Source organism: Scomber japonicus, chromosome 2 (assembly GCF_027409825.1).
Source record: "Scomber japonicus isolate fScoJap1 chromosome 2, fScoJap1.pri, whole genome shotgun sequence".
NCBI lineage: Eukaryota > Metazoa > Chordata > Actinopteri > Scombriformes > Scombridae > Scomber > Scomber japonicus.
This window is the reverse complement of record NC_070579.1, coordinates 3,518,372-3,535,032: the sequence shown is the minus strand read 5'-3', so window position 1 is coordinate 3,535,032 and position 16,661 is coordinate 3,518,372. Positions and strand designations below refer to the sequence as shown.

At 39.0% G+C, this 16,661-nt stretch overlaps 3 protein-coding genes across 3 annotated transcripts in view; 1 reads left to right on the top strand and 2 right to left on the bottom strand.

Annotated features, from left to right (window-relative positions):
* ppp3r1b (protein phosphatase 3 (formerly 2B), regulatory s1ubunit B, alpha isoform, b) overlaps positions 1-5,402 on the bottom strand; it is a 30,012-nt gene extending 24,610 nt beyond the window's left edge. The window contains exon 1 of the mRNA XM_053336800.1: positions 5,261-5,402. Coding sequence (XP_053192775.1) covers positions 5,261-5,263 — 3 coding nt within the window. The 5' untranslated portion in view covers positions 5,264-5,402. The remainder of the gene's footprint in view (positions 1-5,260) is intronic.
* Positions 5,403-9,859: 4,457 nt separating this feature from the next.
* Positions 9,860-13,388, bottom strand: cnrip1a (cannabinoid receptor interacting protein 1a). The gene is made up of 3 exons (XM_053336823.1): positions 12,974-13,388; positions 11,038-11,182; positions 9,860-10,024 (listed from the first exon to the last, which is right to left on the bottom strand). Exons 1-3 carry the CDS (start codon positions 13,150-13,152, stop codon positions 9,860-9,862), a joined length of 489 nt encoding a protein of 162 aa, XP_053192798.1. The 5' UTR covers positions 13,153-13,388.
* A 1,604-nt stretch (positions 13,389-14,992) lies between these two features.
* On the top strand, positions 14,993-16,633 carry LOC128376250 (E3 ubiquitin-protein ligase TRIM21-like). The gene has a single exon (XM_053336400.1). It carries the CDS (start codon positions 14,993-14,995, stop codon positions 16,631-16,633), a length of 1,641 nt encoding a protein of 546 aa, XP_053192375.1.
* Positions 16,634-16,661: the final 28 nt, after the last annotated feature.

Below are 16,661 nucleotides of genomic sequence, written 5' to 3'. Positions count from 1 at the left end.
AGGACACTGAGGCAATGGTGTACTTGCTGCTGTATGAGGCTTTCTGTCACACACAAAGCAACTAAATTGAGCCGTATGACTGTAACGCTGTTGTTGGTATTTAAAAATGTCGGATTAGATTCTTGTGTGGGACGGCTCATGACTCTTCCTGTGACTCTCTGACCAATCAGCGGCCGGCAGTCTGATGACGTCACATTTAGTATCGGCTCGGCTCGCTTGGAACCTCAGCAGAGCAGGTACTAAAATAGTAGCAGGTACCAGGTACTATCCCTAGTGGAAAGTCGAGTAGAGCTAGAACTGTATAGTGGAAAAGCGTAAAATGGAGTGAAACCAGAACGATGTATTTGACTTAAAAATGTAGAAATTTCTCAATCGGACTGAGACCGTACCACCATATTATCTCAAATTTCTGTGGGAAACACCGTAAATGAATATCTGATCTGATCTTATTATAAAAAGTTAACAGATGGTTTGGATGATGGTTAATAGTAGGGCTCTATAAAATCCATTTTATGTTTTCCCAAATTCCGTTTTTTTCCATTTTATTGTTTGTGAATCCTGTTTTTTTAACCTTTTACTCTTATTTTACTAACAGAAACAACAGTTGACCTGACACATAGAAGTCCTTGGGGAACTGCTCGGCTCTGTACTGAGGGGTTAGTGTCGAGTTTTCAAAGTTTTTTCGCCAACGAAGACAGAGCCGTGTTCAGCTGCTTCACCATGCTAACATTGTTTACAAGGGGGGTGGGCTCAGTGTGTAGCGGAGGGGGGGGGGGCTTGTTGTGCCACCCAGATTTGCTTCCCTCTGTGCAGTTTCCCCCATACATACGTTCCTCTTCCACACGAAAACAGCATTTCAGTCAAATTATGTCAAATTCCACGTTAAAAATAAATTCCGTGTTAATCGGCCAATTCCGTGATTCCGTGATTCCGGAAATCATAGGGCCCTATAATAGTCATGTTTGTCAGTTTAATTGAGGCCGATTGGTTGCTGAGCATTTATCTCCTCTCTGCTCCTTAAAGCAGCCGCTCATATCTGAATAACGATAAATAACGACGTATTAAAAGCGCATTAAAGTCAGCAGGTGATAGAAGGATTTAAGCTTCATTTGGGTTCGTCGTCTCTACTGTGATAAAGTTGCTCCTGTCAATCACACGGCTGTGAAACTGCTGTTAGAAATTAAAATGAACCATCATGGTCTTCCTTTACACACACACACACACACACACGGCAAACATGAAGGAATGGTTTGTGAATCTTAAAGCTAAAATTAAAACGTGTGTGTGTGTATATTTAGCGGCGGTGGGGAAGCCCTCCTCAGCTCAGTTTACTCGCCCAGTTTATTTGAATCTCTGACATCAATCTGACATTTTATCACCGTGAGCGACTTACTGTCTGTAAAACTCAACCTGAACATCCGTCCGCTGTCACTTTATCAGCTTCTCAACATTAATCTAGAGGTTTTTTATTTAAAAGAAGAGAGCGACAGGAAACAGGAAGAGTTATGCTGCAACAACCAATCAATAAAATGGATTAAAATCGATTATTAAAAGTGTTTTAGTATGTTTTTTATTCACTGCTTTAAGGTAATACTGATTGAAGTGTGCTATAATATAACTATTTTTTAATTTATATACTAGAATCATCACTAGGTGTTGAAACAAATCCTGTTAAGTTTTATAATTTGCATTTTTCTTTATTATTTATCTTTTATTTATTGTTCCAACAGCTCAGGTCCATTTAAACAACAGATATGATCTCTTTTTATATAGTATATATGTATGTTTTTTGTGTTAAAGCGAGCTGACATCAACATTTAGTTGTTTTGTTTAGATTATTATTTATTATTTGATATTACTTTACCAGCTCAGAGACGTCCAAGCCAGATTTCCATCCACACAGTTAAATATCTTCCAGTCAGCAATCATTCAGGGCTGAAACCAACTCATTAATTAGATGTTTCGTCTATTAAATGCCAGAAAATTGTAAATAAAATATCTCCAACTGTTTCCAAAATGCAACATTAAACATTCAGTTTGGTCCAAAAGCAAAAAGAGTCCGTTTACTTTCATGAAAGACTAAAAGAAACCAGAAAATATCCACATTTAAGAAGCTGGAATTAGAGAATATATTGATATCGTGACATAAAGCTAGAGATCATCTTAGCAGGAAACACTTCTGTTCTCATTCGGAGCCAAACATCAACAAAATTCACCTCGTGCTAAAGCAATAACTAGCGCTGTAGAGGCATTCATAGCGTCAGACAAGCTGCTGTAAGGATAGATACTCAGGACTAGGCATGGGCCGGTATGAGATTCTAGCGGTATGATAACCATAAGCAAAGATATCATGGCTTCATGGTATGGCAGTATTGTGATTACAGCTCTAAAATGTTCCTAAAAGGAAGACAAATAAAGACAGACATGTTAATTTAACCTGAATCTGTAATGACAGTGTGAGGGGTCGTGATACTCTACGCTGCAGCTGCACCACCTGAGGGATTTCTGACCAGCACTTCCTGTCTTTGACCAGACTAAAAACAGCTCATACCTTACAATAGGAACGGTATGAGAGAAAATTTGTCGGTTTCGGTTATCGTGGCTTTTTCAAAATTGCGGTATACCTTGAACACGGTTATCAACCCATGCCTAGTGGAAGAGGTTAACTAATATATTGATTATAAATGTGATCAGGTTCTAGTGGAAGAGGTTAACTAATATATTAATTATAAATGTGATCAGGTTCTAGTGGAAGAGGTTAACTAATATATTGATTATAAATGTGATCAGGTTCTAGTAGAAGAGGTTCACTAATATATTGATTATAAATGTGATCAGGTTCTAGTGAAGAGGTTAACTAATATATTGATTATAAATGTGATCAGGTTCTAGTGAAGAGGTTAACTAATATATTGATTATAAATGTGATCAGGTTCTAGTGGAAGAGGTTAACTAATATATTGATTATAAATGTGATCAGGTTCTAGTGGACGAGGTTAACTAATATATTGATTATAAATGTGATCAGGTTCTAGTGGAAGAGGTTAACTAATATATTGATTATAAATGTGATCAGGTTCTAGTGGAAGAGGTTAACTAATATATTAATTATAAATGTGATCAGGTTCTAGTGGAAGAGGTTAACTAATATATTGATTATAAATGTGATCAGGTTCTAGTGAAGAGGTTAACTAATATATTGATTATCAGGTTCTAGTGAAGAGGTTAACTAATATATTGATTATAAATGTGATCAGGTTCTAGTGGAAGAGGTTAACTAATATATTGATTATAAATGTGATCAGGTTCTAGTGGAAGAGGTTAACTAATATATTGATTATAAATGTGATCAGGTTCTAGTGGAAGAGGTTAACTAATATATTGATTATAAATGTGATCAAGTTCTAGTGAAGAGGTTAACTAATATATTGATTATAAATGTGATCGGGTTCTAGTGGAAGAGGTTAACTAATATATTGATTATAAATGTGATCAGGTTCTAGTGGAAGAGGTTAACTAATATATTGATTATAAATGTGATCAGGTTCTAGTGGAAGAGGTTAACTAATATATTGATTATAAATGTGATCAGGTTCTAGTGAAGAGGTTAACTAATATATTGATTATAACAAAAACTAATATTACCAGTAAAACACATATATGGGAGATTATTAGTGACAAAGTAAAACCAAAAATATTCTACTCCAAAAATATTAACACGGGTGGAAAAAGTCCGTCCTGTGTGTATTCTGTCATTGTGCCTCCGTCTCCTCGTCTCCATGGTAACAGCCGGTTAATACCTGCCCTTCAATCGTATTATTTATAGACTCAGTTACTCAGTTTATCAAAAAATTGTTTTTTTTTGTTTTGGTTTTGTTGTGAACTTGAATATCATCTACTGGTTCTTCTGTTAACACTAAGTTTCTAATTGATTGCTGAAACAAGTCGTTGTTACATTATATTGATGATAAATGATTTAATTTTGACAGTAAGGCCTTAGTGTCGTACATTACAAACCACTAATGGAGATTATATCACTCATGACTCGTCTAAACGGCTTCTGTGCTAAAAGGAACAAAAATATATAAATATGTTGAGAATCGACTCGTGAGCTTAAAATTGAAAATTAAATTGAATCATAGATTTGGAGAATGGTGACGCCCCTACACTGCAGTAATAGTAGGAACACAGGGAGACGCATGATCAACCTCCGTCAGCTCGCTGGATGAGGAAGTCTGTTGTAAGACCAGAAACACGCAAACAAACCGTTTTACCTTTTATACGACTGATGATGTTCAAGCAGCTGCACGCAAAACTGCTTCTTCAAGTACTCAATGCACCAAAGTGGCTCATGTGACTGTTGTACTCATATATAATATATTATGAGACACATAATGTAATATAATATAATATAATATGACACATATAATAATGCAAAAGCAGGATTTTACTTTCATTTTAAGGACTGCAACCAATGATTAGTTTCTGCTGATTTTTTTTAACTTTAATTAATACGTTGATTGGTTGGTTTATGTGAAAAAGTTGCTATAGAAATATAAATACATGATTATAATTATTATTTTATTAAGATAAGGAAATGTAGCGTTTATTTTGAAGTAATTTATATAGGACTGCAACTATAATTATATTTAAGTCAAGTTGATTAGTTGCTTATGTTAAAAAAAAGGTGCTGTACAAATAAATAGTATTATCATTACTATGATTATGCAGAAATGTGACGTTTATTTTGAAGTCAGGACTGCAACTAATGATTAGTTTCATTATAGTTCAAACTGCTGATTACGTTTTACTTTAATTAATGAGCTGATTGGCTGTGTAAAAAAAATGTGCTCCCTAAATATCTATTACTATTATTTATTTTTTATATTATTAAGATACGAAAATTTGGCGATTATTTTGAAATCAAGCTCCAACACTTCCGGCGTCACTCCGCTTCCTCCAGCTTGACGCAGCTCTGCAGCTAGCTAACCCAAGCTAACAGGCTAGCCGCTAGCTTTGGAGGCTTTTCTACTTACGAAGCGATAAAATGACGTTAATCTTGACGCTAATGTTTGATAAAGTGTGATGTTTAAAGCACGTTAACGCCACCACAATAAACCAATACTGTCATTAAAATAAAATAAATCACGATTTTATATATTAGCACCGATGCTAACGGTGGCTACGCTAAGCTAACAGGCTGCAGGGTTGGTTTTATGTTTTATTTATTTAAAGATTAAAACATGTCGCAGGTTCTTACCATGTTGCTGCCAGATGGTGTTTGAGCTTCTGCAGGAGGAGAGTTAAAGCTGCGGCTCCGTTAACCGGTAAATGATAGGATTTAAGAGAGAAAGACAGAAAGAGAGAGAGAGAGGAGGAGGAGAGGTGTTTGTGACAGCCGAGAAAAGAGTCACTGCAGAGAGGAGGGGGGGAGGAGAGAGAGAGAGGGAGGAGGAGAGAGAGAGAGGGAGGGGGAGGGAGAGAGAAAGAGGGAGGAGGAGGGAGAGAGGGAGGGGGAGGGAGGGAGAGAGAGAGAGAGAAGGAGGGGGAGGGAGAGAGAGAGAGAGTGGGAGGGAGGGAGAGAGAGAGGGGGGGAGAGTGGGAGGGAGGGAGGGAGAGAGAGAGAAGGAGGAGGAGAGAGAGTGAGAGGGGGAGAGTGGGAGGGAGGGAGGGAGAGAGAGACAGGGAGAGAGCGAGAAGGAGGAGGAGAGAGAGGGAGGGAGAAAAGGAGAGAGAGAGAAGGAGGGGGAGAGAGAGAGAGAAGGAGGGGGAGAGAGGGAGGGAGAGAAAGGGGGGAGAAAAGGAGAGAGAGGGGTGGGTTTAGATAGATAGATAGATAGATAGATAGAGTTTACTATCACTTATTATCTTTTCATCGTTAACAAAGTGAGGAGGTTTATTGCTCATCAGTCCAGCAGAGGGCAGCAGAGAGTCCACACTTCATATTTAATGTTTTATTTTATTGTCTTTTAAGTTTTTATATTTCTTGATTGTAACACATTTTGTATTTTATGTATTTTTTTGTTTTTATGCTTTTTATGTTTATGTATTTATTTATTATTATTAGTTATTATTATTATTATTATTAAGTATAATTAACTGTGACTGATATAAAAAGTATTGGTTCATAAACTGGTTTTATTCACAAAGACACTTTATACTCCTCAATCATCAATACATAATAAATAAAACAGTGAAGGTGAAGATGACATTAAATATACATCGTAATATATTTTAAAAAAAAATACAACAAATAAACTGATAATATTTGGCTAAATGAACCCAGCTGTGCACTTTAAGTGAAAACTGAACATAAAGACTTGAAAGCCTTGAAAAGGTTTAAAGGAACAGTTCAACATTATCAAGATCATTATCAATATCACTCTGTCCAAAGCTTTAAAAATACTAACGCTGATCACACTCTAAAGATCAGTAATCAACATGTTGCTCGTCTGTTTAATCCGTAACACTGGAAAGTAAAAATAACAAGTTGTGGTTTTATAGACTACTGAGGTTCTACTGAGGTTCTACTGACTACTGAGGTTCTACTGACATGACTGAGGTTCTATTGACATGACTGAGGTTCTATTGAGGTTCTACTGACTACTGAGGTTGTACTGAGGTTCTACTGACTACTGAGGTTCTACTGACTACTGAGGTTCTACTGACATGACCGAGGTTCTACTGAGGTTCTACTGACATGACCAAGGTTCTACTGAGGTTCTACTGACTACTGAGGTTCTACTGATATGACTAAGGTTCTACTGAGGTTCTACTGACATGACTGAGGTTCTACTGACTACTGAGGTCCTACTGAGGTCCTACTGAGGTTCTACTGATATGACTAAGGTTCTACTGAGGTTCTACTGACTACTGAGGTTCTACTGATATGACTAAGGTTCTACTGAGGTTCTACTGAGGTTCTACTGACTACTGAGGTTCTACTGAGGTTCTACTGATATGACTGAGGTTCTACTGAGGTTCTACTGAGGTTCTACTGATATGACTGAGGTTCTACTGACTACTGAGATTCTACTGACATGACTGAGGTTCTACTGAGGTTCTACTGACTACTGAGGTTCATGGTATAAAATGCTGCTTATGCATTCTCTCCTCAGTATCAACACTGTACTTAGTTCATCGTATTTGATAAATCAATCACAGCCATAATTTTGCAAAACAAGTACTTTTATTTTACTTTAAGTCATTTGTAGCTGGTAATACTTTTACTTAAGTTGGGTTTTTCATGCAGATCTTGTACTTGTATGTTTTTTTACACTGTAGTATTGATACTATTACTTAAAGGTGCAGTGTGTAAGGTTTATTGCCCTCTAGTGGTCAAGTCGCAGGTTACAACAACTGATATTACCTCGCCCTCCTGTTTCCAATCATGTAAGAGAATCTGTTGTAGCCTCTTTATGGCAAACTGTCAAAAAATGTGTAAGTCCCTCTTTAGAGCCACTGATTGGTTTATTTGTTCTGAGCTACTGTAACGCCAAAAATATGGTGACGGGCTCCATGGAAGAGGACCTGCTCCCTCTGTAGATATAAAGGCTCATTCTAAAGGCTGATTTATGCTTCTACGTAACCTCCGCGCCGTAACTATGCCGGTGCAATTCACCGCCAGAGTGGTAGGGGGATGTACTCCTTTCCTGAATGGTTATCGGTGCTTCTAGTTAATGAGTTGTTTTCCATCTGGCAGTCCTTGTAATGGGGCACTGATGAATTGTACAAGTGCTCATACTTCCTAACTTATTCGATTAGGCGCTCTTCGACTTGTACCATTGTTTTTGTGTTTACCTCGCTGATCCATAACGGGCCAGAGGCAGGCGACTGGAATTAATTTTACGATACCATAAATATGTTCATACCAAGCAAACCACTCACAGCCCTCAAGGTCTGCGTTGCCTCGACACGTAGTTACATTTCTGGGGAGGTGCACATCAGAGAAGGCGTAGGTACACTGTCGGTTTGACGTCGACCTAATGTAGAAGCATAAATCAGCCTTAAGGCAACGAAAACACAACAACACTTATTTTCGTGGGATTATTCACTAATTAAAACATACTTGCTAGATGCCTCTAAATTCTAGAAACTGCACCTTTAAGAATCGGAGTACTCCTACCACCTCCACTGCTGCTGCTGCTGCTGCTGCTATCAAACTCAAATTTACTGCTGCTGTAAATATCTGAACTAGCTCCTCCTTGGCCGGCAGCCACAGGAAGAAGAAACACAGACCAGACTGCAAGTTGTTGTTTCCTCAAACAGCGTTCAGTGTTTTCGGTTGTTTTTCCAATTTAATAACATAACATGTAACACATAAAATATCCAGAACTTTAACAATGATGAACATACTTTTATACACTGATTCTTCCCTCTCTCACACAACAATACACTCATACAGTTAATAAATAAGGTAAAATGCTTCTTCTTCTGTACTCAGGTGTCTTCCATCCTGGTCTTCAGCTGACACCATGCTAGCTGGTGAGCTCAGTCTCCCGCCTTGTGCTGCGATGAAATTTTAGTTATCGAGGGGAATTGCTCAAAAAAACTAAAGGTTTCTTTTTTGACTGCACCTTAAAGGAACAGCTGGTAATCCAGAAAGTCACATGAGACGATTACTGTTTGTCAAATACAGAGAAAAGGCCGTAGTTAGTCTAGTTTAGCTCAAAAAAGACTGGAAGCAAGGGGAAATCGATTGCCTAGCTTGGTCAAAAGTGCACAAAACTACTATCTATATATTGAGCAGGTGTAGAGACAGAAATGTAGAAATTGCAGCTTTAGCCACAGTTAGCATTGGAGCCATGTGTGGACCAACAACTACTGAGTAAGAAGTCCTGAATTCATGGTGGACTTGTCAGGAGAAACAGATGTAACTCAATTGCTCCGTCTCAAATCTCTTCTTCTGTACTTACACTTAATATTCTGAGGTCATAAGTGTGTTTTTTGCACTAAGCTCCACTATGCTGTTGTCACATATAAACCATCAGTAGGTTTATTGGGTTAATTTAGCAGTCTGTAATGACTTGGTGGTAAACAATTGGATTTAACATTGGTTTTGTCCCACATACAACATTATAATATTGCAGTGTTGTGGTGAGAAACAGGTCCAAGTTTCCAGTCTTTGTGCTAAGCTAAGCTAAATATGTCCTAGGCCTATCTCCGTAATGGATACACAAACCTAAAATGTATATCAATCTTCTCATTTGAGTGTCCAACAAGCTAATTTCTCTAAATATCTGATTGTTCCTTTTAACCCTTTTCCACACTCATGCTTTAAAGCTACACTCTGCTTGGTGCTCGTGCCAGTAAAATCATAAACTGTGACTGTGTGTCAAGATGTTCGATCACTCCGCACACACACACACACACAGGAAGTGACATATTAAACCTCAAAGAGTAAAATTCAGATACGTGGTCTTATAGATCTGTTCCTCCTCCTGTCCCTGTTGGTTTTCTTAGATATAAAACAGTTTAAAACCAGCTCAGTTCTTGCATATGTGCGTGCTGTGTGCAGCCTACTTTACATCCTTGTATAAACTAAAGCCTTTCTATGTATTTCACCCTCTCGCCGGCCTTCGAAGCTGCCAAAAAAGCAACGTTACCGAGTGCAGCTTTAAAACAAAAAAAACCCCTTAAAGACCAGCATAGCAAACAGCCGTTCTCTCTCTCTTCCTTTCATCGATAAAACAACACAAATACCAGACCTCGCTGACTTGACGTACGCCTTTAAGGAAAAGGCTGTCCTTTTTATATTGATGCTGATGTTCAAAGGTAGTCCTGGTAACTGATGTCCCCTGCTCGGTATTCAGTGTGTATGTGTGTGTGTGTGTGTAGACAGGTTGTAGGACGAGTTGACTCAGTTGAACGCCTCCTTGTTGATCCACATCAGGGTCCGCGTCTCGTTGGGTTTGCATTCGTACTCGATGCTGCTGAACTTGTTGCCGAACTGGCAGTGCTCCCTCTTGTAGTAGTTGTAGTATTTCGCCTGCCACACCGTCTCAAAGGTCCCGGCCTTGTTAAACTGGACAGAGAAACACGTGGTTAGATATGTTATTATAATATTATCTATATATTCATGCAACAGTTAAGTTATATTTGGGATATCTGCGGGTTTACTGAGTTAGCTTAGTTGGGGTATTATCTTTGCTGGTGCTAGACTAAGCTGTTGTTTATGGAAGTTGATCAAGGGTAAAAAAGTTAAAGGATAAGTCAGATTTTCTGTTTATTCTTATTGTGTACAGCGAAACCGATAATGAGTTGATCTAATCACGAGTATTGTGTGTCTATCCAAAGTCTGATCAATCGTATTGAGCTGTAGACCTCCGTTGATGCCCAAAACTACTAAAAAGGTGAACGAGCCATGCTACTATTACGACTCCTGAGGACGAAAATTACCTGATATTCAAATAAACCGTCATTCTACTTTTTCCCTGCCTCCTGTGGACCCATCAGCACCATGGGTGTCAGGGGCATTGAAAATGTGGGTGGGTCAATCATTGGGGGGAAAGTACTCCAATCATTGACCTTGCATTTATAAAGCATGCACCCTAACCACTCAGACGTAAGGATCAGTCCATGGACAGAGGACCAAACCAAATTCTTAATCTTTGGTGGAGATGGCTCCGTTCAAGTGAAGCTCGAGGGTTTGTTGTTGCTGTCGCTGTCGCAATTATATGACATCACACAATACACACTAGATGACGCCTCCGCTCCGATGACGTTGCCACGGCAACCTGTCAGATTGGTCATTAATGTGGCCCAGTCTGAACAGAGCCAAATCTGATTAGGACACTTGCTAAAAACAGTGTGGACAGTCAAGACTAAAAATCAGATTTGAAAAGGAACCAGATTTGAATCAGATTTGCCTGCAGTGTGAACGCAGCCTCTGTTTTTGGGTTGATATCACCAAATCTGGCATAAGAAGATCTATAGATGTGGAGCATGTTAGGACCTCTAAACGTGTCTTATGAACCGTCACCTGCTGTCTCATCAAAGGTGACCTGCTTCTATCTTACCTCTTTCTTGTGGTCTTACCTCTATGCTGACCTCGACGGGCTGCCGGTCTCCACTCTTGGTGTGCGGGACGCCCTCGGTGTTGTACAGAGCGTGATAGACCACTGACTCCTCGTCCCTGGACTGCTGCTCCAGAGGGAAGATGACGCCTCCGATGTTCATGTTGCTGTGATGGAGAGGAAGAGGAGGAAGACCAACAATGCTTTATATTCAGGGTTACATTTGTTGAAGGACGTAACCAATAAAAGGTCCTTTAGTCAATGGACAACCAACCAACTTACAGAAGATTCACTAAAGCATCTTCCTGCTTCATTTAAACATAGAGTATTTGGTATTTTGGTTTAAAACTCATCTAAACCTGGAGTTTTTGGACATGTCACACTTCCTTCTTCAGCAGGTTTGATAACAGGTTTCGAAACCATTTTAACTTTAATGCTCAGGTGTAAGAGTTCAACTGTACGGAAGATTTAAGAAGCCTAAATTAAAAACACTTGAATACATGTTATAGGAACCAGTTTCATAGTGTTTCTGTGTGACGATGCCAAACTGAAATCAAGACAAAGCACAGAAAACAAAGTGAGGAGGAATATTTTATTTGATAGCTTTTCATTTTGACACGGAGGAAGGACGGAAGTGTCTCCTCATGAAAACTAATGTCATTGATCGTATTTAATGTTGGCTCGATGACACTGAAATGCAAAACGTCTCAAAGCTTTGTGTTTTGTGTGGTCATCTTTAATGTATTATCGAAATTTCAGATAAAAGCAAAAGTAATTGTCCATTTTTAATTTCCCACTATCATAAAGGCAATGACAAAGAAAACATAAAATCTTCACATTTGAGAAGCTGGAATCATTTTACTTGAAGAAAAGACTGAAAGGAATCACTGATTATTAAAACAGATTCATTTTATTTATATATACTGTACAGTCGCAATCAGTTGTATATTATTATTATTATTATATTTTAATATAATTCATGATTTATGTTAAACAACGTTTGCGGGCTTCCATATGTGAGGATTTTCTGCTTCTAGAACATTTTATTAGCATTTTTTAAAACAGTTTTTTTTCCTTTAACATATGTTTTTAATTTTATTAAGACACAGTAAATACATATAAGGTAATAAAGTAAATGCTAAAATATGTTGGTTTTTTTTTTTTATGATAAATTTTGACATTTTAAATCTTCCACAGTTTAGTTAATGACACTGCAGAGCTGTTATATTAAACTGCTTTAGTCTCAGTTTATTGTACCTGAAAATTGAACTAATACTATATATAATATAATAACATACAATACTTTTTATTCATTTAATATTAGATTTTACTGTCTTTAAATTAAATTAAAACGTTATTAAGGACACAGCTCATGGGGTCATGGGTTTTGGGGTCATTTTATTATTTTAGTAATACTATTTTAACAACATTTTTGGATTAAATAAAAATATATATCCTATATTTAGATTACAATGAGTCATTATGAGGCAGTGTTTGATCAGGTGGACCCCGCCCTGCTTCACCTGACACAATTCACCAAAGATAACAGAGAGTCGATCTGTGTGTGTGTGTGTGTGTGTGTGTGTGTGTGTGTGTGTGTGTGTAGATGAGCACACATACGAGGCCTGCTGTCACATGAAATAACACACATCACACATGATCCACACATGATTTATTCAGGCGGATATTTGACGCTGCAGGTCTGCAGGACGGAGGCAGCAGAGCCGAAGATAACGTGCACGACTATCACCGCCTTTTCTATTTATTAAAGGTCATTTTGTGTTATTATAGAGGAAGCTATTATTCATATAGAGGTGTCTTTTTGCGTTTAATGGTTAAATAAGAGAGCAGGCCTAATGCTTTGTTCAGTCCTGATGCACATAAATGCTAATATCTAATAATATAACGTGTACAACAGAGGAAATATAATGCTTTTCTAAATGCATATGTATCCTTACGTGGCCTCCACCGTCCCGGGCTTCAGCACCACCTCGATCTTGTATTTGGAGCCTGTGAGCAGCTTGATGGTCCGGCTCTGGCCGAAGCGGGTCCCGTCCACCTTGAAGAAGACGGGCCCCTCGTTGGGCTGGATCCGCAGGGAGATGGAGATGTTGATGATCGGAGGGACGTCGTCCATTATCCCGATGTTTGACGCTTATATGGAGGCAAGTGTAGGGTCCCGTGTTGGAGGGAGGGGGAAGAGGAGGATGATGATGCGGTGATGCTGAGGAAGGACCAGTGTCAAGCTGGGCCGCATAAAGCACCACGACTACCGGTTACAGCTGTCACAATTAAAGGGCCAGTGTCATTTATCATGGAAGAGGAACTGTGATCCTTTACTGCGGTAAAAGCACCAATACTGCAGTGTAAAAATACAAGTAAAAGTACTGCATGGAAAATCCTACTGCAGTAAAAGTAGTGGAGAACAACAGGGTTGGTAGTCACACTTTTAATATTAGGGCCAGGCAAAAACAAAAAAAAGCCAGGCAAGTCCAACACAAGAAAAAAAGCAAAAAGCAAAAAAAAAAAAAGAAGAAATTGATATGATTTTTTTCCTTTTTTTTCATGTGCTGGACTTTTAATTTAATTTTTTTTTCTTTTTTTTTTTTTTCTTGTGCTGGACTTTTTTTTTTGCTTGGCCCTAATACACCTAATTTCTGACAAAGGAAAATGGTTTGTAGAAGTTAAATGTATGTTTGGAAATAACTGTGGCTGTCTGAAGAAAAACCTCAAAAACGTTCAATGCACATTATTAAGCTGAGAAACAATATAAGCCAATAACATAATAAAAGTCCTGAATATCCAATAAATGAAACTTATTTACGTTATTGGCTCCAGTTATTACATTTGCAAAGGATTTTATTTACCAGGCAGCCAAAAGTTATTATGTTATTGGTTCAGGACCTTTATTACGTTATTGGCTTCTACAACTCCTTTTCACATGTCTAACTCCTCCTGCCTGTTAGGTGCAGAACAACCTTTGCTCCATGATATCTCATAATGATGATGTAAAACTGAAGAAGAAAAAAAATCCCACATGCAGAGCATCAGCAAGAGGAGGAGCAACACTGGGAAAACCAGACAGACAGCTTCAACGTCACTCTGCAGAAATGAATCTTAACATTAATCAGAGGACAGCAGAACTGCAGTCGAGTCTCTCCACTTCTGTCCAAATATAAATGAAACTGAGTTCATCAAGTCTTTCTCAACAACACAGCAGAGTCTCTGCCAAACACTGGTGAGTACAACTGATCATATTTAATGTTTCAACAACCAGCTTTAACACAGGAGACAGGAAGTTCATCTCTTTTCATTTCATACTGACACTTGTGAGATTGTTTACAGTATAACTGCAGCTGCTTTTACAGACTCAGTAAAAAACACTTTAAGTGTTTTTAAGTCTCTGTCAGTTCTCAGGACTTTTGTAAAGTGGAACTGAACCTCTGTGGTTTGGAGTTTAGCTTCACTGCTATTTCCTGATCTTTGACTATTTACTGATCACTTCCTACAGACACATTTTACTTCCTGTAGCGGTTTCACATTAAAAGCTTTTCACTGGTGACCCAGCAGGAAACTTTTATTGTGAAGCAGCAACAGGAAATGAAATGTGTTTATCAACAAGTTAGCAAAAGCTTTGTTAGCAGTGAGATTCTTCAATAATAATTCTTCTCTACAACAAGATATGAACATATTCTGTGATATTTTATCAGTGGATCAGATTGTATTGAGTAATAGTAAAAGCACAAACAGCCACAATGAGCTGTTAGATAAAGAGCTGCAGATGAGTCTCTGACTGTAGTTTGTACAAACCAGCACACGTCCAACATTAAAGGAGAACAAAGTTATGAAATTGAAAAAAAATTCTAATTTATTTTACCTAACATTAAGCACTTTATTTAAACAGTACCCATATAGCTTCCTTTTAAATCAAATACAATGATAATGACCTTCTTTTCTTTCACTCTACATGTGTAGATATGTCTGCTGCCAGCTGTCTGCTATCTGAAGATCAGTTTCTGTGCTCCATCTGTCTGGATGTGTTCACTGATCCAGTCAGCACACCATGTGGACACAACTTCTGCAAAAACTGCATCAATCAACACTGGAACAGTACTGACCAGTACCTGTGTCCACTGTGTAAAAAGATTTTCTACACTAGACCTGAACTTCACATCAACACTTTCATCTCTGAGATGGTTTCTCAGTTCAGACAGGAAGCTCAACAGAAAGCCAGCAGCAGCAGCTCAGAGCAACAAGCTGCCAAACCAGGAGAAGTTCCCTGTGACGTCTGTACTGGAACCAAACTGAAAGCCCTGAAGTCCTGTCTGGTGTGTCTGACCTCCTACTGTGAGACTCACCTGGAGCCTCATCTGACTGCTTCACGTCTGAAAAGACATCAGCTGATGGACCCTGTGGAGAACCTGGAAGACAGGATGTGTATGAAGCACGATAAACCTCTGGAGCTGTTCTGTAAGACCGACCAGACATGTGTCTGTGCACTCTGCTCTGTTTTAGACCACAAGACACATGAGTTTGTTCCTCTGAAACAAGAATATGAAGGAAAGAAGGCAGAGCTGGGGAAGACAAAGACTGAAATTCAGGAGATGATCCAGAAGAGACGACTGAAGATTGAAGAGATCAAACACTCAGTTGACCTCAGTGAGGAAGCTGCAGACAGAGAGAAAGCAGAAGGTGTTCAGGTCTTCACCGCTCTGATGGAGTCTGTTGAGAGAATCCTGAATGAGCTCATTGAGACGATTGAAGAGAAGCAAAGAACAACAGAGAAACAGGCTGAAAACTTCATCAAAGAGCTGGAACAGGAAATCTCTGAGCTGAAGAAGAGACGCTCTGAGGTGGAGAAGCTCTCACACTCTGAAGACCACCTCCACCTCCTCCAAAACTTCCCGTCCCTGAAAGCTGCTCCACCCACCATAGACTGGACAGAGGTCAGCATCCGTCCATCATATGAAGGGACTGTGGTGAAAGCTGTGGCTCAGCTGGAGGAGACGCTCAGTAAACAGAAGAAGAAGCTGATTGAGGCTGAGCTGAAGAGGATCCAGCAGTATGCAGTGGATGTGACTCTTGATCCTGATACAGCACATCCTCAACTCATCCTGTCTGCTGATGGGAAACAAGTTTACTGTGGTGATGTGTGGAAGAATCTCCCAGACAACCCAGAGAGATTTTCTGATTGTATTTGTGTGTTAGGAAAGCAGAGTTTGTCTTCAGGCAGATTTTACTTTGAGGTTCAGGTTAAAGAGAAGACTGAGTGGGATTTAGGAGTGGCCAGAGAGTCGATCAACAGGAAGGGACAAATCACACTGAGACCCCAGAATGGTTACTGGACTATATGGTTGATAAATGGAAATGAGTACAGCGCTAATAGTGGCCCTGCAGTCCGTCTCTCTCTGAAGTCTCAGCCTCAGAAGGTGGGGGTGTTTGTGGATTATGAGGAGGGTCTGGTCTCCTTTTATGACGTAGATGCTGCAGCTCTTATCTACTCCTTTACTGGCTGCTCCTTCACTGAGAAACTCTACCCATACTTCAATCCTTGTGATAATGATGATGGTAAAAACTCCGCCCCTCTGATCATCTGTCCTGTCAATCAAACTGTCTGAGTCAATACCAGGATGGAGATTAGAGACC